Genomic DNA, 27,262 nt, shown 5'->3' on the forward strand with positions numbered 1-27,262 from the left:
TGAATAATTTACTATATAAAAAAATACGTGATATCGAGAAAAATAATCTCATACAGTTTACTCTTTATTTATAGACAAACTTTTTCTAATTAGAATAAGACTAGTCATATATAGTAACTCCATTTTACTTTTAGAAAAGAAAAATTCAATTATAATTTTTCTAAAAAATAATAATATTCCTTTATTTCTGATAATTTGTTCATTTTTTACTTAACAAACACCTATTAATAAAATAATATTAAAATAATAAATTATTATTTTATTCTAATAATTCCATAGAATTTAAAATCAATTTATTAAAATCACAAGATTTTGTCATTGATTTTTAATATTCAGTGACAGAGGGGACTGATGGTCAAATTATTAATTAAAAAAAGTCGGTGAAGAATCTCGTGACTCTGCCTAGAAAAAACAAAATATTGCAAATGCTTAATACAAGCAATATTTAAATTAATAAGGTTACACAACAAATTATTAGTTAAGTTAATAATGACTTGAGTCATAAAATATTTTAGTAATAGAAAACACAATATATCATATAAATTAAAATAAATTTTAAGTAATAAAAAAGGTACTACATGTTATGTGCTTTTTGTTCGTTGTAAAAATATTATTAAATATGACCATCAAAAACCTCCGTACAGAAATGTTTTCACGTTACACTTATTGAAAGTCAATTTAACTAATTTTTAAAGGTAAATTAGATCACATTAGTTTGATATTTTAAACAAATAAATTAGATATTCTAAAATTATATGAAAAGTACTCTAAATTACAATTTTTTGCATATTAATATGATGAAAAAATCCATCTTAAAATGTTAATCAAAATTTTAATAGTTTAATTTTAAAAATAGAAATCATGACAAATAATATCGAACGAAGTGAGTGCTGATTATGTTATTATTGTTGTTATTACGTGTAAGTTTTCTCCTTTTTTTTTTCTCCCTTTTTTGCTTTTCAAGTTGTTGTTTGGAGTGATAAATTCCAATAAACAAGTGACAAAATTGATAGTGAAGTTACCAAGAGATTCCTACAAGTGGGTCCATGTGAATATATATATATATTTTTTTAATATCTTTTCTTTTTCTTTTTTCTATTTCTTTTTTATACTTAATTAATTAATTAATTGCATTAGATACTATTCTATATATGTGGCCCCTTTTTTCTCCTTATCTTCTGGAAGATTCATTGATTCAGATTCACTAATTTATTAAACCAAACAAACAAAAAGTATGCTTAGTGCAAAGTATTCTTTGACCTTTGCATTAATTTAGAGGAGAGGAAAAAAAATATATTTTTCTGATGTTTTAATATTAATATAACTGGTAATTTTTTTTTTAATGAAAGTTATTCTAAAAAATTGTTTTTTAAGTGACATTTATTTTAATATATATTTAAATTTGAAATTGTTAGTCAAATTTCATTTTCCTTATCTGTCCAATATGTATTTTGGAGGTTTCACTAAAAACAGGTGATTAATGTGACAGTTAACAAGAGATTCTAATAAGTGGGTCCAAATGAACATTTAATTATTTCATTACATCCAAAACGTGTCCTCTTAATCCTCATTAGATTATAATGAAAGGTCCACTAATTAATTATACATCCACGCACGAAAACTCCATTATGCACATTTTGTTCGCTAATTAGTAAGATTATCTTGATAATAAAAATTTACTTTATTGTTGTTGCGATTCATTACGATTTTAAATCACTTTTTTTAACAACAAAGAGCATTCACTCTCAATACTCATTATGATCATCTTAGTGATAATTTTTCTATTTCTGTAAAATAGAAATAAAATTTGTGTACTTTATTTTTCTCAAAAAACAATTTATGGAATTTTACAGATATATTGTTGTTGATGCGATTCACTGTATTTGACATCTCCCAACATGACTCTAAAAAGGATTTTTTTTTAATAACAAAAATGAGCATTGGCTCCCAAATACTCACTAATCACTATGATCATCTTAGTAACAACCTCTCTATCTTTACAAAACATGATTTTATACTTCGTTTTTCTCAAAATCCATTATGTAATTTTATAATTATTGTGACTAGCTATAATTGAACATCTCCAATATAATTCTAATGAATTTTTAAAAAAAAAACAAAATAAGCATCACGCTCGCTATACTTTTTCCCTGCTAAACATTAATTTCTTATACCTTTAGGAGGAGTCCGGAGCCTAAAGGGTACAAAATATTAACAAAAATTTCAAAATGCTATATAAAATTTTATATTAACCAAAACGGTAAAAACGCTGCACCAACAGCGACTTACCCCACCGGAAAAAGATATGATTTCTTTTAAAAAAAAATGAAATCGCTGCCTAAGCAGCGATTTATAGAAAAAAAATTTAACAAAATCGCTGCCTAGGCAGCGACTTTTAATTATTATTTTTTAAAAAAATAAGGAAATCGCTGCCATTTTTTTTAAAAAAATAAAGAAATTTCTGATTGGGCAGCGATTTCATAATTTTTTTAAAAAAATATAAAAAAATAAATAAATTATGAAATCGCTGCTCCCAGCAGCGACTTCTTTTGAAAAAAAAATTAAAATCACTGCCTAGGCAGCGATCTTGTAAAAAAAAATTCTATAAATTGCTGCTTAGGCAGCGATTTCATTTTTTTTTAAAAAAAAAAACATGATTTTGCAAAATCGCCGCAGAGGCAGCGATTTTGCTTTTTCGGGTGGGGTAAGTCGTTGTTGGTGCAGCGATTTTACCATTTTGGTTAATATAAAATTTATATAATGTTTTGAAAATTTTGGTTAATATTTTGTACCATTTAGGCTCTGGACTCCCTTTAGGATTTAGGAGGGGGTGCACATACATCTGCTGAACTTCAGGAAAAAATCATGTACATTTATTTTGAAAAATCGATTGAAACTAACATATAATTAATAGTGCACTCATGAGAAGCATAAGAGTGTTGATGTGTTTCTGATACAAGTTATAGAAATCACACGTGAAACTAAGGTATGAATCCTACTAAGTTTAACTTAGAGTTCATATTTGAGCTAACATCATATTAGCATATTCGAAGTCTTCAAATTTTGAATTCGCCTCTACGACATCAAAGAAATAAAACTTTATTTTTTAGTAGTAATTTTTTTTTTTAGTGGAAAATTTTGACACATTGAGAAAACAAAATAGGATACGAAACTAGCTAAAGCATGGCCAATGAATAGATAAAAGAAGTGAATAGAAAGGTGTTTGTTGGGTCTCTAATTGCTTATATATTTTCCAAACATATGATGTGAAAGTTATTTTGTCCTCCTCAAAAAAGCCTATTTTCCTTGCTTATTTTGTTGACGAATACACTAGATTGGTGATTATTTATTTCTTTTAAACAAAAAAAAAATACCATTATTGGTAGAAACAAAAACAAGTGGTTAATTTACTTTTTTTGCTAATGAGAATCTTTTCTTTTCTTTTTGATTAAAAAAAAAGATTTATTTTTGAAGAATAAAGATGTTCAGTCAAATTTTGATGAAGAATAAAGATGTTCAGTCAAAAAAATATTAATTTAGAAGTTTGTTTTTAGTTGTTAAGCAAAAGTTGAAGACAGCAGACTCTCAAAATTAACTATTGTTTTTTTTCTTCTTTATATAAAATTTTAGGGCAAGACCAAATTAAACCACAATTTGACATTTCAAAGGATTAATTGAACACAAAAAATAATTATGTTTGAATTAATTTATGTAATACAGTTTGGATGTGAGTGTTAGATTCCTTAATTTTGATGGTAATGACATATATTGAATCTTAAGATTTTTGAAATAAAATTTACAAATTTGAAAGAAGTAAGATATGATTTTTAAAAAAAAAATACAAGAAAAAACTCACTCAAACTTTTCAAATATGAAAGATGACAACATACATTGAGAACAAAGCAAATAACAAAAGCACTTGTCATATGATTTGTGTCAAACGGTTACTCTTTTAGAGTACTTTTTTATATTAATAATAATAAAATTTATATTCAAAAACTCATTTGACTCTTAAAATTCGATAGATATGACAAAGAGTTGAAATAGAATCGAACAATCAATTAAAAACATTGCTTAAACAATTTGGTAGAACAAACTCTTATTTTAACTCAACCAACAATCCGAGCTCATTGAAAACGTGTTTACACAAAAATAATATAGTGAGATATCAGTGCTTTTTTCTTGATGAAATTCAATTAAATTAATTTTTGGAGTTGATTAAATTAGATTAGTTTAATATTTTAGATTTTGAAGTTTAAATATTTGGAAAAAAAATAGTATAAATTACAATAATTCTTATCTTAATATGATGCATCTGGTTGATATAAATTGATATAATTTGAATCTCAAAAAATAAAATGTGATTAGCCAAAAAAAAATCACAAAAAAGTATTTAAGTCCAGAATTAGCAAATACCCCACTAATGTATATTGTCATTTCAATGGTATGTTTTTTCAAACTCAGTTTAGGTTGTGTTTGGAAGGAGAGAAAAATATATATTTTTATGAAAAGTGTATTTAAATATATTTAATTTTTAATTTTTAGTAAAGAAGGAAATGATTATTGTTCCAAAAAGTATTTATATGCGATATAGCAAAATACTATACGTGTGAAATGAGATGTAAGAAGTAGGGTTCCGGGATGTGATGATTGAGAGTTCAGCGCATTGGGAGACGTAGAATATTAACGAATTTGGAAATGATTTCGTCTATCAATTTTATGAAATTAATATTACTAGAAATTTCGATTCACCAAACATAAAAAATTGAAAAATAAAAAATCGTAAATACCAGAGCTATAAGATTTAATTTTATTTCACAATTGAAGCAATAGCAATTCGGGAGATATTGTACGAATGTGTGGCGATTGATGATATCTTGAGAAATAGAGGTCATTTGCGAGGATATCTAGTGATTGATAAAGCCTTTTGAAGAAACCAGGATTATATATATTGCTCCATAATCTAGCTAAATTCTCTATTTCATGTAGGATTATATATTGCTCCATAATCTAGCTAAATTCTCTATTTCATGTATAAATAAGTTTTCTTGGGATTCTTCCCTCCCAAGCTGTGTTGTAATCGATGCAATTGTGCTCTATGAATATCTAAAACATATTTTGAAGTAATGCAATAAAGTATTTTACCGGAAAAAGAAAACTTCAAATCCTAGGTGTTACACTTGTGAATTCCTAGCTCTGCCATTGGACCTAGATGAATAAAAATGTGAAATTTGGTTGAGGTTTTAGCTCAAGTGATACAATATGATTAACGATTTTGCCTCGTTAAGTAAAATGGTGCACTTAAAGTGTTCAATGAATTGCTTGAATGATTTTTGTCAAGCAGTCCCTTAAGACAACTGCTGTGTGCAAGGGAAGTGTATACTTCAGAAAGATGTGGAGTTGGAGTCTGATTGCGACTCATCTAATCCTGAAACATTTGTGCCCCAGTTGAACTAGCTGAACGGGAGGATGATTTGGTGATTGACGAGGCCTGGAAGCAGTGGAAAGACATATTGAAATTGGGATCATACCCAAAGCGACATTGTCTGGCTTAGGGGTACAGAAGTGGATATCTACTCATGTTCCTCTCAGACTTAAGTCTAACTATTGGCAAAGAGAGCAAAGTCTGGATCTGCCCCTGTATGCTAGAGGGGCTCAGTGATGACCCAAGCATCGCGCGTTGGTTAAGAATCAGTCCAGTGACACCATGCAGACTTGCCAAAGTCATTCATGAGCTAATTGTACATGTGAGAGTCAAAGATACACTCTTCAAACTTTGGTGATCTAGACTGTAGCATGGTAATTGAGGTAGTTAGATATTTGTTCAAGAATATTATTTGGTGGATGGACTATCACAAAAAGAAGTGACTAAGCTATTGAAGGGTTATATGGGGTTGGATCACTGCCATATGTAGCCTTAAATGAGAAGGATGTGAACCTCAGAACCTCCATACCTGGTTTCAGATGAATGTGATTTCAAGGAACAAGATGGAAGTTATATTATCTTTATGATACAGTACTCTCACTCTCAAACTATTCCTTAAGGTATGCTCATTATTGCTAAGTTAATGAAGGTAAAGCGTTATGGTTTTTAACAGTCGTCGCTGTTACAGCATTTCACCTGACTGTAGTATTAGAGTTGCTATCTTTTACTACATGTCACCTGAGTGTAATGCTAGAGTTGCCTTCATCAGAGAGGCACTTTGTCAGCTATCTGTTAATCTACAAAGCTCAGATAAAAATTAGTTCTGAGTGAATGACATTAACCTGCTTGCTTAACAGAGAAATGCTTAAAAGTTTGCTATTATTCCAGAAAACATAGAGGAAACATTTTAATGTGCTTTTTGTTGAGGATCAAACCAGGTTACTCTGTAGAGTTGTCACACAACTGCCCATCCAGAAAAGCAACTCACATGAGATAAGGCTTCTCATCTTCTTTTAGCCTGATGTAGTATGATTAGTGCAAGTAAAATTTAAGAAACATATTAGGGGTAAATGCAATGTGAACCACAAATCAAAGAAATTAGTAACTACTCCAGATAATGTAGATTACACTCTTTTTTGGGTACTTTTTCATAAAAACGTGTCAGGACAGAAAATGTCAAAGGGGTTTACAACATGTTTTGCATAACTCTGCATTATTGTCTTGTTACTCTCTACAATTTTGCTTACAAACAAACTCAATTAAACATGATCATAACTTAGCATATTTCTTGAGATTCACAGCAGCATCTTTAGCATTTTCAGGTATAGACATGTTGACCTTAAGAGTAACTCTTGATGATGCTAACAAAGTCTTTTTTTCCTCATTAGCTGGATCAATCTTCCAGAGACAAACTTCCCAAACATGAATACTTTTGCCAATATTGATTGGCACAGCCTCAGCAAACACAAGGTCCCCTAAATGAGCACTCTTGAGATGATGGATGCTTAGATGAACTCCAGCCACTCTCTTAAAACCAGAAGCCATGTGTGCTCCCATACTTGCTAGAGACTCAGCCATCAAAGCTGAAACTCCACCGTGCAGCACCTTAAATGGCTGACAACACTTATCTGTCACAGGAAGACGACCAGTGATTTTGTGGGGTGTGATTTCTACAAACTCAAAACCAATCCCATGAAGTGGAATATCTAAAACTCTAGCCTTTACCCCTGCTGCTGCTGCTGCTGATGGTGATCCCATATTCTGTGTCTCTTTTTCACTCTTCAAATCTTGAAAAGAACAGACTATGCTTCCTTCAAAGTCATATACATCAATTTCTCAACAATGAAAAGATATATACACAAGAAAGTTTCAGTCTTGGAGTCAAATATGGTGAATCTTTGATATGTTTGTGGGAATCAAGAATCTTGATTTGAAGGGAACCAGATTGATACAATAAAGTTTCAGTCTTTGATTCAAATATTATGAAATTTTGGATCTGATTATGAAAATCAAGAATGTTGATTTGAAGTGGCAGGTAAAAAGCAGATTGAAGATGAAGATTTAATCATTGGGGTTTGGTTTGCAGTGAGGAGGAAGAAGGTCAAACGATAGAGTTTGTGGTAGGTGGAATATGAAAGGGCACCGTTTCTTTGGTCCTAATATAGGGTTAATCTTAAATTATGATGCATTTATTGCTAATCCAAACTTTTAATGTAGCAAAAAAGCACTAGTATTTTGTTTTTTTCTAAAATAAGGAAAAACTACTTAATTAGAATATTCCTATAATTTGAAATTTATATCATCAATTAATAATTTTGTATCATATTTCAAATTAGGTACACCTAAATATATACTTTCTTCATTCATTTTTATTTGTCAGTTAACATATCAATTAAGAAAATAATGATTGATACAATAAGTTTACCATTTTAATTCAATTAATTGATGGGGTTCCTAATATATTTACTCACTATATTTTTAAAAGATATAAATCATTGTTAATAAATTAAGGTTATGATTGACAAACGATTTGTCCTTCTTGATTTGTTAAAAATGAAAAATAAAAAAAGAAATCATATAAGGAAATAGTTGACGAATAAATAGGAACGGAGGAAGTATTTTATACACTAAAATACATGGGTTTTTTTACTAAATATACTGAAGTTAGGTGAAAGGCGAGCACAAATAGGATAGAGAAGAATGAGATTCGTTTATATATCTCATATATCTGCAAAGCAGACTATATACATATTTCTATAGGTATTTGGTGTCATTCACATGTGTCTAATATACCATATATACATATGAGAATAGTGACTAATACGGAAAGGAGGCGAGCGAGATTTGTTAATTATCTCAGATATATGATATAGTGTATCTAAAAATAACTACACCTAATTTTAAGTTCAGATACTTTGAAATATGTATATTTGGACGTATTCGATTGCTTCAAAATTTAATAAAATTTGTAATATTATAGCATATCTAAATAATTAATTCATAAGATTTTTATAAACTATCCTTTTAAAAAAAGATGTTTTTAGAGAATTCAATAAAACACTAATTCTTATTTTAAAATAGTTTTAAAATTTATTTGATAAAATGTACTTTTAAAAATTAGGCCAAAGAGGCTATTGGTTTGCCTCTTACAAATTTCACTGTGAAAAATGCATTTCCCAAAAAGGTTTTTGGACCACAGGAAATCTTTTCAATTTGGGAATAGATTTATATTTGCATGGTTCTTTGGACTCCGTGAATAAGATGGAAAAAAAATACTCGTTATGATTAATTTATTTGTTCATTTTATTAAAAATAAATAATTTTTAAAAATTAAACAAAGACTTATTATTCTATCCTTATAAAATAGTGCTTTTGTTACAAATCCATTGAACTAATTAAGTGGATTGTCCATTGAATATTCATAAATTACTTGTATTTATGTACGTATATTTCCAAGGTGATATGATCCACTATGGATAAACATATATCTATTAATTTGGTGACCTTTGAAAGTGAGATCTCAACACTATAAATAGAGACATCACTCACCATTTAAAGGAGACTCTTGAATAAGAAGAAAGTCTTATCTTCCATTTTACTTCTCTTTTCTTCATCTATTTATATTCATATTGCCATGAGCTTGATTTTATAACAGTTTTAAAATTATTTATAATTAATTAGAATTGCTATAATAAAATAATTATTTGTTAAGGGCGTATCAAATGAGTACATTTTGCATTGTTTATACATAAACTAATGGAATTCATCAAAATTCCCCCGAAATATTATCAACTCATCGTTAATTTATATTAAATTATTTATGTCTAACTATCAATTATCGAATTATTAAATTCAAAATTTGATAATTCCAAACCGAATACCTATGAAGTTATTAACTAATCAATAGATTTGTATTAGCACGATTCTTTATAGTATTTTTAGAGAAAAAAGGTTGGAAAAAAAAGTAAAATTTTCACTTTTTTTATACCCCTCTACTCCTTTTAATTGGTTCATTATTTTTAAAAATAAGTTTTTATTTTTATTAGTCATATTTAACGAATAAAAAAATAATATTTTTTTCTCTACTTATTTCTCACATTAAATTATTTTTTTCTCTATTTATTTCTCACATTATTTTTAAAATTTTACTAAACATCAATTAACAACAAAGATCGGAAAAATTGATAAGGCCTAAGGGTACATTACGTGATACTGTGGTGAAATTATTTTATCTTTAATTAAAAATGTAGAAGTTGAATTCTGAATTTAGAAAAAATCCAATTAAGAGTTGCACCTCAAAATGAATACCGCAATATACTATGTGAATTTAATTAAAGCTTCAATATAGACTTTAAACATGAAATTAAAAAAAATAATTTGTCGTTTATCTTGTTTTATTATTATTGATGAGGATATGCGTGTTGCGGCCTCCGTGATTGCTTCGCTGGATTTGAAACGCATGCGTAAGTTGCTGAGCACTACGAGCCATTACACTCAGAATTTCAAACAGTTCTCAGTTTCAATTTTGTTCTTTCCGATGGTAAAATAGGGGGAAAAATAATTTTTTCTTAATTTAGTAAGTGATTGAATAAAATGAGTCAATTATTATTAGTAAGATGTCCATATAATATGGAACGAAGGGAGTATTGACTTGACATAAAAATTTTAAACAGGAAAAATCCATCTGGTCAGAATTTAGCCAAGGTGATATTCAACTTGTGTTATTTTATCTTCTTAAATATTTTTATGTTTTTTAACTTTAATACCTTTAAAAAAATAGAAAAAATATCAGTTTATTTTAAAATTTAAAAAAATATTATAATTTTTTTAAAAATTTTCTGATTATTTAGCATTTTTTTAATAAAAATTAAAGAAATTTTTGATCTTATAATTTTAATAAAATATAAAAATCAGAGGCGAATTCATAATTTGAAAACTACTGGTGCAACATTAATATATGACTAATGCACGTATAAATATGAATGAAATGATTATTACTAAATAAAGTTTGTTTTGTGGATTTGGTGACTTTGAACTTAACTTAGCACATGAAGTTTTAAGTTCAAACTAGCCAACACCTTCTTTTTTTCAATATTTTAAAGACAAAATAGTAAATGGGATTCAAACAGAACCTCCACAAACACCTCAGAAAATGTGCACCATTTATAAACCAGCACATCCAATTAATGCTAGTAGGGTCTCAATGTGTCTAAGAAAATACATGTCCTATATATATATAATTTTTCTAAGTTATAGGACATGTTGAGAAATAGGAATCCGGGTTATTAAAGGATTTCCTGCGATTATTTCTAGTATGGAATGAGTCAATCATTCACTTTGGCATCTTATTGGACAAAAATGGTGATATTGTTCCTCCATTGATCAAGAATTTTGATTTTTGGGAAGTATCATGATCGTCCAATAAGAAGGGTTGCAATTTTTTCAAATGAACAATTTGAAGACCTATTGATTCTAACAACTGATTGCAGAGTTGATCATTCGGACCTTTCAATTCTTCATAGATGTAGATCTCAGACCTATGAATGGGGATATTTCCGAAACTCACACAGAAAAAAGGAAGTGAGTTTCCGCTTCTGCATAAAATTAAATTCTATATAAAATGTACCAAAATAATTTTTAGTATTGTGATTTTAAAGGTATATGGTGAAAAAGTTTGAAATTACAAAATTGCATTTAAAAAAGAAAGAAAGAAAAATGACATTTTTTAAAAAATAGATCAAAAAATAAATCAAAATAGGGGTATTTAGAAGGGTGAAAGTTGATATAAAACTATAGTGAAATAATTTGTACTCAAAACTAATAATATGCAGTAAAACAAAAGCAAGAACAACAAAGTCGCCTAAATTTCCGAATCAACGATTATTCCCCCCATTTCCTGCATATTCTTTTTTATTTGATTAAAATCCACTATCTTCATCTTCCACATAATTTAAAAAAAATAAAATCTGCAAAATTTGATATTAGATAAAACAAAATACGAAAATTAAAGATTAGAGAGAAATAATGATTCCACAGAAATGGGCACCACCTTGTAACAAGCAATGCACAAATAAATTCTCAGCCCTCACCCAAATTCCTTGTAATTTACTCTCTTAATTCCCCCTTTCAATTGTAATTTAAAGGTCTTATATTTGTGTTAATATTTGAACTTGTTATAAGTACCAAGTAATTCGATTCACCGTTAACCAATTAGTAGGATTATGGAATAAGATGGCCTTCGTATAGCTGGGCCTAACTAGTCTGGGATTGAGACGTGTATGTTTGAATTAGTTAGAATAACGACTTGTTTTATACTTAGACTCATAGATAATGATGCATTTTATTTGTTGTTTTAAATTATACATTATCATGAGTAAAATTTTTGTAGGGAGAGTTTTTTGCAAAAAGGCGTGTGATGATGATGGCGATACATGGGAAGAATGTAAGTTTCCTAAACTTTATTGGTTTTCATGTTGCAGATGTATGTATCATGTAGAACAAAGGAACATTCAAATTTTAAAATGATATAGGAAATCATATCGTTGTTAAGGCGTTTAATGCCTCAATGCATCTGTATTCAATTTAAGGTAGAATAGAAATGAAAAGGTATGTGCAGGTTTGGAACAATGCGATGAGATGTGCTATAAGGGTCCGGTTATGAAGGATCAACAATGGAGTGCTTGTATTGATCGCGCCCCTGGTTCTGCTACCCACTCTGAGGATTGTCATCGCGCTTGTGTAGCTGGCTGTGGTTTCAAGGTCAGTTTCTTGTATAGTACATAAAACAGGGAAAACATGCTGTACATAGTCTTAAGATCCACTCTGTTTATGAAAAATGCAATTCATGTCAATTGGTTAGAGGCGGATCTAGGATGAGTACTGTTGCAGGTTCATCTGAACCCAAACACGTAATATATTAATAAGATCACGTTCATTCTGAACCCTCACTAACTCTAGATGTTACGTTAGCCTATTACCATTTTGCTTTATTGGATGCTGTCAAATGTTTTTATTTTTATCTTACTGTGCAGTTTGATATCCCTACTGAGGAAGTAAATAAAATCCAATCAAACAGGTCTTCCAAGACTCTAGCAGAAGAGGAGCCAGCTGATAAAAACAAGTAAACTTGAAGATTTTCTTAATGCAACTAATTGTAATGGGCAAGAATAGCATCTATATATAGTTTATTCTACGAGCTAGGATTTCTACTATAGGAAACAGTTTCTCTAGTCCTCCAAAGGTACAATTGAGGTCTGTGTATATTCTATTCTAATCATACACCACTTGTGGGATTATACTGAGTATATTATTGTTGTAACTTCATTATGCAAATAGAAGTGTTAACTTTTTCTTTCTGTAATACAACAATCTAATAGAAGATAATGCTCATAAAGTTTAAATTTATGCAGTTATAAATTACAACGTAATTATGTAAGTAAATCTTTTATGAAAATATTGACGGGTAATAATACTTTATCGGAGGATAAACTACACTAATCATGTGAAAATTATTTACATAATTTATACCATCAAAAAATATTTAATTTAAAATGTTAAATCATAATGAAGAAATTAGTTACCTGGGAGATAAGTGACAACTTGCTTACAATAGGTTTGAGAAGCTTCGACATTTGGAAATTTCATAAGCATTCGAGAATTTAATTTTTATGAAAATATGATAGAGTTTCACTCGAGAAATTTGAAACTACATGACAAAATTAATTTTCGATACCAAGTAGTATTTCGCTGAACCCAAAAATGCGGTCCAATTCATATTGGGCCTTCAAAGTTTTTGGCCCAAATAGCAAGAGAAAAGAACCTTTGCTCGCCCGAGTGGGGTTCAATACATAAATCTACAGTTTCTGTAATGTTTATGAATCCGGCGATAATATGTATTAGCAGAAATTAGGGGAGAATCATCATCATTCAACAACAGCTAAAACCCTAGATTGAGAAATTGAAGTATTGAAAACCTTTATTTGATCTATAACAACAATGCCGCAAGTGAAGATCGTCGCCAGGAATTTCATGGACATGGTGGCTTCATTGCCTGTCATGAAACTCGACATGCTTTACGACAATTCCTTTATCTGTGAAGCCATTCTTAGGTATTCTAAAAATCCCCAATTTGATCGAATGTTAAGAGTTTTTCTTGCTGCACAACCAGTTATAGGATTAATTTCTGCTTGTAAAAATGGATGTAATTTCACCATTTTAGCATATAGTGATATGTACTGTGTACATTTGGATGCAAAAGTTGTTTACTTTGTCTTTAAGATTATTATTATGGAGAAATGAACTTCAAGCTATAGTCATAGATGGATGAAGTTAATCAGCAGCAAGTGCTGTGCTGACACAAGTATAAACATACACAAGCACAAATTTTTTAATGTTTGACTGTTTTTATAGAAAGTATTTGGAGTATATTTTTTTTTGTATCCATGGCAACAAGAGATTGATTAATTCACTAGTACTTAGCACTCACTGTATTCACCTCGAGCTATATCAAGGGAATTCACTTTTGGTGATACTATTTTGAAACATGTTATATTATGTGCTTAATTTGTTCATTTCTGCTAGATCGTTACCTCCCTTAGCGAAGAAGTATGTGCTGCAAATGTTGTATATAGACATACCAATTACAGCCAAGTCGATGGAGGAGTGGGTGCTTCCAGATGGATTCTCAAAGCATAAAGTTGCCATTGATAGATTGATACAGCTGAGAGTAATGACAGAAACATTTGACAGGTTATTGAGCAGATTCTTCTCTCTTGATAGCTGCTATATTTTTGTCTTGAATAACGCTGACCTATAACAACATTTGACACTTAAATTTTTATTTGGTTGTTATAAGCAAAAAAGAGATGCAAAAAATCTAATTTTTAATGTGAGAAAAGAGGATAAACTTGTTAAATTTAAAATCTCAGAAGTAATCATATTTCAGCAATTCAAAATTAAATAATGCTTGTACATTATCAATGAATTTTGACCCTTACAAGATGGAGTTTTTATCTCTAATGGAATACAAAGTCACTGCCTGTTGTTAAATTTCCTCCTCAACCGGAGGCGGATGCTATATAGAGGTCTGTATTTACTTTTCCCGCTTGATCCTATCTGGTTGTCATGTTTTTCACTTAGCACTTTAAATACACATGAGCAAAGTTAGAACTTTGGTCAAAATAAGCAAAAGCATGATTAAAGGGAATATCTTGAATTGTTAATGCTTGATCTTTCTTTTGTTTTTTCCTTTTAAGTTTTGCTCTTTATAAGCATTATAGAAGTTTTAGGTAGTAGAAATCATGTCTCAACTATTGGAATGACGAAATCTGGTCAGGGTGATCCACAATATCTTTGCATGTTGTTATAGTCAGTTTTTGATTGTTGAACGTTGCCATTCTCTTTGATTTCTTACAGGAAAAAGGAAGCCATGTATCAACTAAACCCAAAATTTCAATTTAATCTTCAGAAGCATATAGTCTATGGGTAAGCTTTATTATCTTATTTATGTTATTTTCTCTGTAGGTGTTAATGATCACTACTGGCCAGCCCTCTCTGAGATGGGTGATCTAAAAATGAAAGTACATGTACAGTTAGTAGAAGTACTAGTCAATGACATTTGGCGTCTAGACACCAGATTCATGGCCTATTAATCCCCGTCTCGAAGGAACGATTTCTTTACTCATTTGCATATTTGAATAAAGTTGGCCCAAATTGAGTTGAGTTAATATAGAGAATTGATGTAGGTGACTGCAACTAGTTTGGGATTGATCGATTGAGGCATAATTATTATTATTGTTGTTGTAGGTATATTCACACTTGTGTATATGTTCCATTTTATTCATCCTATATGACTTCTTGATTTGTCTTGCTAAATTTCTAATTGGGCTCAAGTTCAGAATTTGACCCTGATACATTTGACCCTCAGTTGACCTATAAGATGCTAAACTTGATACAGTAACTTGTTGTGGTAATACTTCTACATGATGCTGAAATATCTGTCTTAACCTTGGTCTTGTAATTGCACTATAATATGTGATTTCAATTACTGTAGTGGAGTCTTACCAAGGGAACCAATGCCTTCTAATATCACTGTGAGGCTTCCTAGCTTGGAGGAGTTAGAGGCATATGCTGTCGAACAATGGGAGGTATGACTTGCATTTTGTTAGTAGTTCTTATCCGTTGATTTTCCAGGAGCGTTCAGAATGTGTAATAATATGTTGTGAGACAATCTGCTTTTCTTTCGGTCTTGATCAAACTGCAGCCTGAATATAATTTTGGCAACTATTTTTATGACTTGCAACTGTCGCAACCAGTGCTTTCTGCTGAACCTTATAAGCTCCAGTGAAGCTGGAAAGACCACAAACATAAGCTCTTCGATGATGAAAATCTTCCAGCGTGGACTTTTAAGTCAGAGGTACGTCCACCTCAGTGTTATGGATATATATTTACTCGCAGAAAACATATGTATAGTTCTTTGTCCTCATGTGTATTTATGATTTTGTAATAATCGATATAATCTCCATGAGTTCATGCCTTCTTAAGCAGAGACGATAGAGAACCTCCAAGGTTGACTGAAAGTGGGTTCCAATTCTTGGTACGATTTACTGAATTATCTGAATCAATTAGTGTTCTTTTTTGTTGGGAAATTGTATTGACTGGTGGCATATTACAGCTAATGGACACAAATGCACAGCTTTGGTACATCATCAGGGAGTACATAACAAATGCTGAGGTATTGCTGACCACCTCCTTCTCTCCCTGCATGTGTGTGTATGTGTGTCTCAAGCTCCATTGGTTCATTGGGTGGTGTTGTAATTCAGTTACATTTGACATTTGCTTATCCCTCACTTTTGCGGCTAGTCTTCTGATAGACTTTGGAGATAGGTAGGGAGGAATTTTCAGAGATGCAGCTTCGGCCTTTGTAGAGCTTGCTATAATTATATCACCTACTCTGCCTCTCTAAGGTCGTCAAAGCGAAAGCATTCCCAAGCCTGAATAGAGGAAGAGAGTTGAGGGAAACCGGTGGCGAATGTAGCAATAGTCAAACTATTTTGAATACTGAAAAAATGTGCAGATTGGATACAGGCGTTTCATACAAGATCATATAGCTAACCCCAATTAGTTTGGGGATTGGAACCTAGTTGAGTTGAGCTTATTAGTTCCACCTTAGATTTTATCGTTGCTGATAACATATTTTAGGCACTTTTTCCTTGTTTCCTTACCTCTTTAAATTAGTTAATACAAGCAAGAATCAAGAAGATATTCTTTCTTTGATTTAAGATTTTGGTTGAGAAGATATTGTGCCTATGACCATTATTTGGATTGTCTAGTATGGACTTCTATTTGTATAACTTTTGGACAATTTAATGATATTAAATGATTACTCTGTATTTTTCATATTAATGCAGGAGCGAGGAGTGGATTCAGCAGATCTTATTGCATTTCTTTTGGAGCTAAGCTTTCATGTTACTGGCAAGGTATTATTAGACAGTTCTAGAGCTTCTTGAATTAAGTTTGTCCTGGAGCTGTAGTAATGATACCATCTTTTGAACTCTAAATGCTTGAATTTTAGTTAGTTCTGGTTCTGGAGCACTCAGATGTTTGGTTGAAAAGTGGTGAATTTGTTTTTGCAGAAAGTTTTGTACTTTGACTTTAAAAAACAATATTTGAAAAACTGAAAAATATTGTGACGAAGTCTTTCAACCATTTTCCCAACCACACAGTTGTAATCTTCATTTCTTCAGTATGCTCAAGTTTCGTATGTTTGTTGAATTTTCTTCTGATATAGGCATACAATACAAACACAATAACTGATCTCCAGAGAAGTATAATTAAGGACCTTTCAGATTTGGGATTGGTCAAGCTGCAGCAGGTGAATACTCCTTGTTGCCCCATCAATGAGCTCACGAGAGTGAAAAGATTTGTCTTTTTTATTATGTTCTTAATTACCCATTTGATGCTGTTTAGGGAAGGAAAGAGAGTTGGTTTATTCCGACCAAACTGGCGACCAACCTGTCAATTAGCTTAGCGGATACAACTACTAGGAAACAGGTATGCTGCACTCGCAAGTGTTCCCTAGAGTAGTTGGGTCTAGTTACACAGAAATCCAATTTATTTATTTGTTTTCTATCTTTGTTCTTACAGTTTTCTTATAAAGCAAGTGTGTACAGAAATTTTTGAATTTTATGCTTCCTGTCATCCAGATTTTTTTTGATAATGAAAAAAAATAAATAAAAAAATCTGGATGACAGGAAGCATAAAATTCTAAATTTCTGTATACACTTGCTTTATAAGAAAACCGTAAGAATAAAGATAGCTTAGTTTGAAACGAGTTCAATGATACCTTACTGACTGCAAATGCATCTTTGCCTTCCCACCCACACTCATCAGGGTTTTATCGTTATTGAAACAAACTTCAGACTGTATGCATATTCAACATCAAAATTGCACTGTGAGATCCTACGCCTTTTTGCAAGGTACCAAACGATTTGCTGCTGCTGCTTGTGTTTTTTTCTGTAGTTTGGTTGAGAAAAGAGATCATATGGAAAGAACAGGTGCTAACTCTCCTCTTGATAGCATTACCTGGACTCTGTTGCTACTTTTTGTTGGAATTAATACCATCAAATCTGACACTAGTCTGGTGCTTGCCAAGAAATGCATTACTTGTATCATTTGCGAGTTGAGATAAGAACTTGTCCAATTATTCATGGGTTATGCCTAATACTCTGTGTTTGGCTGTTGAGTGTATATTTTCTAGTAGTAGATTTCTTTCATCAACTTTTGTGGTTAGATTTCTAAGTAACAAATTTTAGCTGCAAATACAGGGTGGAATACCAGCTTCCAAATCTCATTGTTGGTGCTATTAATAAAGAGAGTTTATATAAAGCTTTTCAAAACGGCATTACTTCTGAGCAGGCAAGTTTCAGCTGCTATTTATTTATTGACCAGCATTGTCTTGTATCAGAGACAACTAACTAAAAAACTATCTAATAAAGCAACTGTATATGGAGTGCTTGCTATATTTGTTGAAGATTTTTTTTTTGATGATGTGTGGAATGCTTATATTTGTATAAAAGCAAAACGTTGACAAAGATTGATGATGTGGGACATTTTTGTTGGAAGTTCTTAGTAATTCTTCATCAGCTACTTATTGTGGTCTAATTGATAGATGTTGATTAATTGCACTCCTCTCAGAAAAGGTCCTTCTATAGTTTTGTTTCTGGTCCTTTAATCTACTTATCATGTTTAATAGTAGTTACACACCTTTCAAAATTAGCACACCCTTGAATGCATTAATGGAATTAGTGAGCCTATTGTGCTTCTGGTGCCAAAGTTCTTACTGCAGTACCGCACTTAAATATTTTGTATGAAGTAGAAAGAGTTAAATATGACATAATGGAAACTGTTGCTTGAGTTGTCTGGACTGGTTATATTTGAGTTCCAGTTATCCTATCCTTAGTTGTCAAAATACATTGACTTAGATGTCATGGTCCCCCCAAAAAGGAACAATCTGTCATATGGTGATTCGTCAGTCAAAAATGTTTCAAGTGATACTATGAAGTATTCTGTACGGATGTAATTATACAACACAAATGAGCAGCTACTCTACAATTTATTTTGCTTGTAGTTAAGTTTTGACTGCTGTTGTGATTTGAATGCATGGATTGCAGATAGTTTCTTTCCTTCAGCAGAATGCACATCCTAGGGTTGCCGAGAGAATACCATCTGTGCCGGAGAATGTTACTGATCAGGTTCCTTCACTATTTCTCATAGCGTTGAAACTGAAAGATAGCTTTAGAAACCAAATATTACTCTAACTGCACCACATTTAATTGACACTCCTGTAGAATTTGTTCTTGACTAGGCACACGTTGCCAAAATTATGGCGGACCAAAGTCTATTCAAACAATCCATTGACAGAGATATAACTTATGAAAAGATTTATTGGAAAATAAGTTCTTGTCCAACTAACTTATTCAACTGCCACTTTCTCATGCCACAGATTAGATTGTGGGAATCTGATCTGAATCGGGTTGAGATGACGCCAGCCCACTTCTACGATGAATTCCCTTCTAAAGTGGGTATCAAGCACCATGTTATTTGCATTGCAACCTAAACTTCGCTTTTTAATATGTTTGTTTGCGTAACATGATTGTGGTTGCTTACTTTTAGGATGTCTTTGAGGCTGCCTGTGATTTTGCCAGAGAATATGGAGGATTACTGTGGGAGGACTCTAAGCGCATGCGTCTCGTTGTTAAAGCTGATATTTTAGCCGAGATGAAGGAATTTCTTCGTCGTCAAAAGCAATAACTCTTCTTTGCATACTGTCTTCATTTAAATGAAGGGTTTCATCAGTTATGTCCATCTATATATTTATTCCCAACTTAACTTGTACATGAATTTTGTTGTGGGTGTATTGTATTTCATTGTGCTTCGATTTCCTTCTTTCGACACCTTGTGATGTTGTACTAATAATGGGACTACAAATCATCGTCAAAACTATTGATAGCCTAAAAGAGCCTTGTCAATCTGTTTGGGTTTACACAAACATAATATTATGTATTGCTATGACTATGATCTTTTATCTTTTCCAACTAGTTGTGGATATAAACATAATATCTACATAGAATCATTTTGTCAATTATACATCCCCATCTCTACTTTAAAATCTTGGGATGTTGTTATCATGAAAAATTTAAATTAGATTGTTCTTATCCTTGACCACATCTTTGGACAAAGATCCATTTTGGGTTTATATAAGCAAATCAAGCAACTCATAATTCAGTAGGTCCTCCAAAAATAAGCTCTTTCTTGGAAATTTCTTCTGAGCCTATCTGGGGAAATTTTTGCATATCTAGGCATGTCACCATCACTATTATTTCTTTTAAAAAAATCAACAATCTAAACAGTTATAAATCACATCAATATGCTTTCTAATGAACTCTTCCAAGCACCCTTAAAAACATAACAACAATTTACCTAGCAAGTGCTCTTCTATTTCCCCTCCTAAGTGAATGAAACAGCTCCTGTTTAAAATTCAAGATGGTAAAACTTGTAAAGAGTTACCTGCGATTATCCCTCAAGATCACAAACATAACAATAGGATTTATGGGCATTGCAATGCTCATCTATGGTGTATGGATGATCAGAGTTTGGCAGCGCGATGCTGCCAACTCACCCTCATCCCCTGATTATGCTCAATTTCCTTGGTGAGTTCGGTTATCTAACTTTCTTTTTTATTTTACAAATACAGTATAATTTTCCAACGAAGCTAACACTCACAGTGGCGAAACAATGACAGGTTTATCCATGCATTTCTTGGTGTTGGCACTGCTTTGTGTGCAATCACTTTCCTTGGTCATGTTGCAGCAAGCACTGCCAATTCCTATTGCCTCTCATTTGTATCCTTTTTTCTTTATATTTCTCATATATAAAATAGTCTTTGAGTAAATTTATTTTTGGTCCTAAATGAAACTGCATTGAGAGAAACAAAAATGGACCTTAACTATACTTATAGTATATGTTCTTCATATTTGTGCTTCTTTTAGCAGAGATTGCAATTACAGCTGATGTTTTCTTGAACTCTGATTGGGAGAAGGTATGCATCTTACATCTAAGTTATCTTTTATCATATTGTTATATTCAAAGTTATCTCTCTGTATTCTATTGATCAAGACATCAACAAAACAACCTTGTGTTGTAAAAATGGGAAAAATATAATTGAAGAAGAAATGACTTTGAGGCGCGAAAGAATAGACTTTTCTTAAAGAGATATTGCTTCATGTTCTTTCACGAACAGATGTTTTTGTTCAATTTAAAACCTCTAATATGTTACAGACTATATAACAATACCACCAACACATGTACCGGATAACTCTCTGTCCTGCCAAAGCTTGGACAATTGCTTCTCTCCAATGTTCTCACTGTGTTTTACCTGAATCAGGATTTGCCTGAAGATCCATCAGGAAGGTTTGATGATTTCAAGGATTTTGTGGACTCGAATAGCGATGTCTGCCAATGGATTACCCTGCTTTGTGTTCTAACACAGGTAAGAAATAAAAGCAACCCCACCTCCAAGAACTTCACTATGTTTTACTTGGCTCAAATTAGTTACATGATTCTTAATGCATAATAAGCAGGGATGTTGTATCTTATTGGCTACAATTCTAAGAACTCTTGGGCAAGTTAAGGAAAATAGTCATGAGTATGAAGGTGAATATGCAGAACCATCAGCTCCACTTCTTCGCCCTCCGCAACTGCCTCCAAATCCTCTGTATCCATATGTTATTGGTGAACCAGTTCATATTGAACCACATTCTGCCTACAAGAATGTTTGAGTTTTGGAAGACAATTGGTTTGATCCCTTTGTAAAACTATGAAATCTTGAAACCTCTCTTTTTGGCTTATTATGTTATTGAAGTCTGCAGAAGTTGAAGTGAATGAAGTTATCCTTTATGGAAAAATATGCTATGTAGCTTCTCCAATTGCTTAAGAATGAGCTTTGTTAATCAGAAACAGATGAGACCATTTTATGTATAATTAAGATTGTGAGTTTTGCAACTTTTATGTTTTTGAGTGGTATCATTTTTGTTTATTACAATGAACAATGATATTACATTGTTTATGCATGTTGAACTTCTTTGGACTTCTTCATATATTAAACTCTCCTAATGAAAATCCTTTGCGAACATTTTCATTTTCTGAACCATTTCTTATCCTAAGTAAAAATTTAACAGCACTATCTTACTTCAAATGCTTTGCAGAAAAAGGGAAAATTACAGATTGGAAACTAAATACATCATATATTATACATTCTTATAAATAGCAACCATACAACTCTGCACTTGAGAAAGCTCAAATGCTGGTATTCATGGCATACTTGAAGATCAGAAAACAAACAACAATTGTGTTTTCAAGAAGTAAAACTGGAACTGTACAGGCATGTACAAATTAGGAGATGCAATTAAAAAGCTCCATTTTTTTTTGGCTAATCTTATCTAACTTAGCTTCAACCCCTGCACCACAATGACTCGGTCGGGTTCTTCTAAATCAGGAAAGGTGATAAAGTAATCCACCTGCATTTCTAAATCTAGCGAGACCAATTACTTTATCTTTAGTATGATTCAATCCCCCAATGGAAGCATTGATCATCTACCTTATATGAGTATCATAGTGATCAAAAACATTATCTGGCACGATCAAGGGTAGCTTATCTATAAACATGAATAGCCGCCTCAGATTCTCCCTTGTTATCATTGACATGTCCACGATGTCTTTGTTGTCCATGTATACCCACAGATCACTGGAGTTAACCCTTTTAAGGCTATCGCGGCAAAAAGGGCAGGATTGTGACCTTGAACGCCTGCAATGCATTGTATGAGATAACTCTCAGTGTGAGTAGTTGTACGAGCAAAATTAGCTGTACAGAAAGGAGACATAATGCTGAATATACATATTTTGCAGAGTAATAAAGTATGACGCCCTAGTAGAAACAAGTGCAATACTGACCCAAAAAAGAAAGTATTTGACCACCACCAAGAGCTGCTATTCTCCCCAAAGTGGCCCTTAACGAGAAGATGGTACTACTAAATTCCATATATAGCTTGCCACAGGAACTTGATAATAACGAATACTTCCTGTTTAGGAGATTGCTACAGCTTATAATCAATTGAACATACTCAGAATGCAAAAATGCACCACAGTGCTTTTTCCCTTCCGTCCCTCTTAATAATTTTCCATTAGGTTGTAAGACACAACGGTAAAGTTCTCTCCATGTGATCTATAGGTCACACTTTGAGGCGTGGAAGCAGCCACTAATGTGTCCATTAATAGGTTGTCAACATAACACCCCTTGGAAGTGTGGCATTCCCCGTACCCTGCTAACGAAAGATGCTATGTGCACAAGGGCTGCTAAAGGTTGTAAGACGCGATTCCATCAATTTGGCGCCAGAATATAGTACTACCCCATTTCATTTCATTAGCTGAATAAGATATAGCAGGACCAAATTTACTTCACCCCAAATGGAGAGGCAACTTATATCCAGCAGCAACTTTATGCCTCCTCTAGTGCTTTAGAGGACCATGGGGCAACCTAGGACTGTAGAGATATCTTTACCTAATATTATTGTCAACTCCAAATGCGGTTAAATGGACGAAGCATATTAACATGGACTAAGAAATTAGTCCTAGCTGCAATGTTTGTGTGAATAGCCCCTACAATCTGCAGAATAGCGGCAAATCTATGTACCTGCAGGATCTCTATATTGTACAAAATCACGCAAAAAAACTTGGCAGGCTAGTTAGGAGGTGGAGGTCTGCCTTTTCGCAATTAATTCACCAATTTTTCATCTGACTATTTATTAGTGATGTTCCCCATGCACCCATGTACAGGGGGAAATTCTCCTAAAACATCCCGGATCAGTATGTTCAAATGATGACACTGAAACCCGGTACTATGGCGATAAAAAGAGCAGAGATGCACTCCAGCTTCTCAGACAATTCAGAGTTACTGATTAGCAGGAAAATAACACTCTGGGCTCTGGCTGTAACATGTTTCCTAAATACAGAGGGTTCAGATGATGACTGCTAGTTTATATAGAGCTTAACACTGATAATACTCACTCAATAAAATGAAATAATAGTAACAATTTAGGACAGTGCACTTCTCCTGCACATGCCCACTGCATCATAAAAGACACGAAAAAAATAAAGAAGAATGTAAGCAGACAAGCCTAAGCTATATAGCTATATCACTTGAAGTAGCTCCCTTTTACCATGTTCTGCTTAACTATACTGTGACACAGGGAAACTTGACACTATCTGAAGCATTTATCGCAGTTTATTAAATTGCCAACTACAAAAGGAAGGGGAGATACAGATGCAGCCATTTTCCTAAGTAAGTCATCTCTATAATGAATTTCAAAAACTAAGGTACAAACGGTCCAGCTTACTAAAAAGACTTTTGTATCATTAAGTTATGTGGCTAACATGCACACAAGAAAGTAAATACTGACCTACCCTTTAGCAACCCAGACCTAGCTATTAACTTGTTCCTGCCCTAGACGTCTTTAAATAGCTGGCCTGATAAATAGAGCTAGACTACCTAATAGAGGGACCACCCACAGAACCTCACACCAGGAAGCACTCGACAGCTGTTCTGTGAACATTCAAGTGTATGAAGGGGGTTAGAAAGAGTGCAAAGGAAATGTAGAGTTGGCGTGGGATGATAGAGATCTGAATATAGTAGTTAAACTTAACACACATCTTCTATCTCAGACAAACTGCAAAATTAAACATACCATTCACGATAGCATTTCAAACACAGGGCGTGATTGCATTTGGGAAGGACAATTTTGCTGTTCATTTCCATGCAGATTCCACATTCCTCTTCCCTTTCAATGTCAGAGTCAGAAGATTGTCTGTAATCCTCATCATCTCTTCTCCTGTATCTCTCCTGGCAAACTGCTTTTTGCTTTTTGTCTTCTGAATCCGTAACACCTCTTTCAAGTTGAAGTAAGGAGGGATAAATAACAGCTGCACAATATTAATGATGAATAGCAACCATTATTCAGTATAGCTGATTACTCTTAACAGTTCACATGAATGAAAAAATGAAGGAAAAAGTAGAAAATCACCATAGAACTCCCTAATGCTTGCTTTCCTTTCATGAACTGACATGGTTGTGGTGCCATCAACATAAACCTAGAGCCCAAAGAAAAATCCAGTTCAACGCCGCATTATTGCAACATGAAAAAAAGCTTGAGACAGAGGGAATTAGCAATGCATGAACATGAACATCCATACCTTGTAAATAAGAATTCTCAACAATCCAAGTGCACCAGCAAGGTGGCAATCAGTCCACTGGACTAAGAAAAGGAACAGGTGCGCTGCTGGACTGTAGGACATTCTCATCTGTAGGCAGGCCCCATCGTACTCTCGGGGAAAGTCAGATGCCCTGCACCCCAAATTCCAACAATCACATTCCAAATGACAGAACTATCAAGGAAGAACTAACCACTGAATTACCAGGTCCAGACAAACATGTTCACCATATAGAACAAAGAAAAGTTCATCAAACCATCCTAACCGAATTGCAAAAGCCACTAATAAAGGAGGGAAGTGGGAAAAGAAAAATAGAACGGTAGAAACAAGGAATACAGAATGGACAATGCAACAATTAACTTCCTCTTAATATTGTTCAGCTATGTAACCACATTGCAACAAATTGAAATTCAAGGAAGGGACACCATTACAAAAATAAGAACCTCTACCCCACTCCCACACAACCCACCCACAAAAAAGGTGCGGAAAACTAGCAGACTAACCCTACAGTAAGTTCCTAAAATGGATATAGTCAGGATGAAGGTATGCCTTGGAATCATAAAAAAAGGGTTATTTATTAATCATAATATTAGAGTTTAGACGCTTTTTACAAGCTAAGCATCAGATTACCCTTGAAAATGATAACTTTATCTCCTTTTGAAGCAATCAAAGAAGTGAACTCAAAACAAACACTGATAACAACCTTATTCAAAAGCACTACAATTCTAAACACAGAAAAAACAAAAAGAGGAAGGCGAAAACTGTCACCACTGCCACCAAATCTTAGCAAATCTAACCAGAAAAAAAAAAGAACAGTAGAAAAAAAGAACTTATAGAATGTTAAGAGATGAAAATCAAGACACAGAAAAATCAGAGAAAAAGTTTCAAACTTTTTGGCAAGAAATAAAACCCCATATCATAAAAATCATTCAGAACAAAATAGACCAGCAATCAAAGAGAAAAAAATCACCTCTGAACCAAATTATCAGAAACAAGAGCATACTTGAAATTTGAAATGGTTAAGACTCTGAAGCCATAAAATCATGGAAAAGGGAAAAGAAAAAACAAAAAGGGTCTTACAGAAATACAGTAAAACTCCAGAAAACAACAATAAAGATTTATCCCCAAGCATAACTGATAAACAAGAGCAACAAAAAAGTTCTGTTTTTTTTTTCAAGGATGTTGATGATGATGAAAAAGAAGTTTGACTCACAGAGTATTAGCATGCTGAATATCAGCTTCAAGAACTTTAAGAGAGTCCTTAAAAGACTTTCGCATTGGCCCTCCAATTCCAATTCCTCCTCTATTCATACCTGCAATTTTCCTTCTCTTTCGCTCTTTACTCCAACCACCCAAAACCCAAAAAAGAAAAAACGAATTTTACTCACAACCAAACACTCCTTACCATCACAAATCCACTTCAACACCACCCCTTTTTTTCCTCAAATCAAAATCTATTCGATTCTCTTGTAAGAATTTTCCCCAAATTTTGATGACTCTGTTTCTTCTTTCTTTTTCACAGCTTCTTTTACTGTACAGAATGAAGAAAGAGAAAAAAAAATGTAAGAGTTCTTATCCCTGGACACGTGGACTTGAACTTATGACAACCCAAAAGGATTCAAAAGTAATAATACTCATACACTAGGGGTATATTTGGAATATGATGTATCAAAATTAATGGACCACTAAACTAGCACATCAATTTCAGCTTCCGAACCTACAATTTCAAATTAAGTGATATTTTTAATTTAGACATATAATATGATATCGATAATATCATTTTATTTTATCGACGATTGTAAATATAGTACAACCTGACATAAAAGTAAAGCGTAAAAAGGATGTTTTAAGTTAGTTTTTAAGTATGTGATGACAAATTCCTCTATTTCTCTCTCTTTATTATCTATTTTTTTCGATAAAGAAAAAGGATCAAAAATATCCTTACATGTTAAAAGAATAAAAAAAAATTTGTTTATAATTTATTGAAAAAAGATTTTTATTATCAATATTTTAATT

At 32.4% G+C, this 27,262-nt stretch overlaps 5 protein-coding genes across 9 annotated transcripts; 3 read left to right on the forward strand and 2 right to left on the reverse strand.

The window, feature by feature from the left end:
* Positions 1-6,545: 6,545 nt before the first annotated feature.
* On the reverse strand, positions 6,546-7,791 carry LOC101245223 (1,4-dihydroxy-2-naphthoyl-CoA thioesterase 1). The gene has a single exon (XM_004232811.5). It carries the CDS (start codon positions 7,181-7,183, stop codon positions 6,695-6,697), a length of 489 nt encoding a protein of 162 aa, XP_004232859.1. The 5' UTR covers positions 7,184-7,791; the 3' UTR covers positions 6,546-6,694.
* A 3,534-nt stretch (positions 7,792-11,325) lies between these two features.
* Positions 11,326-12,794, forward strand: LOC101245620 (uncharacterized). The gene is made up of 4 exons (XM_004233781.4): positions 11,326-11,525; positions 11,814-11,867; positions 12,042-12,184; positions 12,457-12,794. Exons 1-4 carry the CDS (start codon positions 11,450-11,452, stop codon positions 12,547-12,549), a joined length of 366 nt encoding a protein of 121 aa, XP_004233829.1. The 5' UTR covers positions 11,326-11,449; the 3' UTR covers positions 12,550-12,794.
* Positions 12,795-13,267: 473 nt separating this feature from the next.
* Positions 13,268-19,953, forward strand: LOC101244148 (general transcription and DNA repair factor IIH subunit TFB2). Of its 4 annotated transcripts, none has more exons than XR_011215044.1 (15): positions 13,268-13,533; positions 14,006-14,173; positions 14,840-14,908; positions 15,477-15,570; positions 15,739-15,839; positions 15,971-16,019; positions 16,098-16,157; positions 16,834-16,902; positions 17,214-17,297; positions 17,393-17,476; positions 17,816-17,901; positions 18,250-18,340; positions 19,096-19,176; positions 19,273-19,502; positions 19,598-19,953. XR_011215044.1 is itself a non-coding variant. In XM_069294472.1 (15 exons), the coding sequence occupies exons 1-15, from the start codon at positions 13,421-13,423 to the stop codon at positions 19,733-19,735; spliced, it is 1,500 nt and encodes a 499-aa protein (XP_069150573.1). In that variant the 5' UTR covers positions 13,268-13,420; the 3' UTR covers positions 19,736-19,953. The 4 variants fall into 4 exon arrangements, 2 of the variants coding, with proteins under 2 accessions (XP_069150573.1, XP_004232855.1); XM_069294472.1 differs by having other exon boundaries at positions 19,290-19,502; XM_004232807.5 differs by having other exon boundaries at positions 19,428-19,502.
* A 256-nt stretch (positions 19,954-20,209) lies between these two features.
* On the forward strand, positions 20,210-21,985 carry LOC101244923 (tetraspanin-19). The gene is made up of 5 exons (XM_004232810.5): positions 20,210-20,634; positions 20,727-20,826; positions 20,943-21,023; positions 21,369-21,473; positions 21,565-21,985. The coding sequence occupies exons 1-5, from the start codon at positions 20,468-20,470 to the stop codon at positions 21,760-21,762; spliced, it is 651 nt and encodes a 216-aa protein (XP_004232858.1). The 5' UTR covers positions 20,210-20,467; the 3' UTR covers positions 21,763-21,985.
* A 222-nt stretch (positions 21,986-22,207) lies between these two features.
* LOC101244445 (abscisic acid-insensitive RING protein 4-like) lies at positions 22,208-27,018 on the reverse strand. Of its 2 annotated transcripts, XM_026029034.2 has the most exons (6): positions 26,460-27,018; positions 25,229-25,379; positions 25,060-25,126; positions 24,724-24,958; positions 22,934-23,061; positions 22,208-22,787 (listed from the first exon to the last, which is right to left on the reverse strand). In XM_026029034.2, the coding sequence occupies exons 1-6, from the start codon at positions 26,555-26,557 to the stop codon at positions 22,678-22,680; spliced, it is 789 nt and encodes a 262-aa protein (XP_025884819.1). In that variant the 5' UTR covers positions 26,558-27,018; the 3' UTR covers positions 22,208-22,677. The 2 variants fall into 2 exon arrangements, with proteins under 2 accessions (XP_025884819.1, NP_001333355.1); NM_001346426.1 differs by lacking the exon at positions 22,934-23,061 and having other exon boundaries at positions 26,460-26,817.
* Between the last annotated feature and the right edge of the window lie 244 nt (positions 27,019-27,262).

The sequence above is a fragment of the Solanum lycopersicum genome, chromosome 2, assembly GCF_036512215.1.
Source record: "Solanum lycopersicum chromosome 2, SLM_r2.1".
Classification (NCBI taxonomy): domain Eukaryota; kingdom Viridiplantae; phylum Streptophyta; class Magnoliopsida; order Solanales; family Solanaceae; genus Solanum; species Solanum lycopersicum.

Bases quoted from the DNA above. Each gene is read 5' to 3' on its own strand.
- LOC101244923 (XM_004232810.5), top strand. From the start codon at position 20,468: ATGGTAAAACTTGTAAAGAGTTACCTGCGATTATCCCTCAAGATCACA. The intron at 20,635-20,726 runs GTGAGTTCGGTT...AAACAATGACAG, and splicing joins GATTATGCTCAATTTCCTTG to GTTTATCCATGCATTTCTTG. The intron at 21,024-21,368 runs GTATGCATCTTA...TACCTGAATCAG, and splicing joins TGAACTCTGATTGGGAGAAG to GATTTGCCTGAAGATCCATC.
- LOC101244148 (XM_069294472.1), top strand. From the start codon at position 13,421: ATGCCGCAAGTGAAGATCGTCGCCAGGAATTTCATGGACATGGTGGCT. The intron at 16,903-17,213 runs GTATTATTAGAC...CTTCTGATATAG, and splicing joins GCTTTCATGTTACTGGCAAG to GCATACAATACAAACACAAT. The intron at 17,298-17,392 runs GTGAATACTCCT...GATGCTGTTTAG, and splicing joins GATTGGTCAAGCTGCAGCAG to GGAAGGAAAGAGAGTTGGTT.
- LOC101244445 (XM_026029034.2), bottom strand. From the start codon at position 26,557: ATGAATAGAGGAGGAATTGGAATTGGAGGGCCAATGCGAAAGTCTTTT. The intron at 23,062-24,723 runs GTATGTTTAATT...TCTCCTAAACAG, and splicing joins TTGAAATGCTATCGTGAATG to GAAGTATTCGTTATTATCAA. The intron at 22,788-22,933 runs GTCAGTATTGCA...AATGCATTGCAG, and splicing joins TCAAATACTTTCTTTTTTGG to GCGTTCAAGGTCACAATCCT.
- LOC101245223 (XM_004232811.5), bottom strand. From the start codon at position 7,183: ATGGGATCACCATCAGCAGCAGCAGCAGCAGGGGTAAAGGCTAGAGTT.
- LOC101245620 (XM_004233781.4), top strand. From the start codon at position 11,450: ATGATTCCACAGAAATGGGCACCACCTTGTAACAAGCAATGCACAAAT. The intron at 11,526-11,813 runs GTAATTTACTCT...AAATTTTTGTAG, and splicing joins AGCCCTCACCCAAATTCCTT to GGAGAGTTTTTTGCAAAAAG. The intron at 11,868-12,041 runs GTAAGTTTCCTA...AGGTATGTGCAG, and splicing joins TGGCGATACATGGGAAGAAT to GTTTGGAACAATGCGATGAG.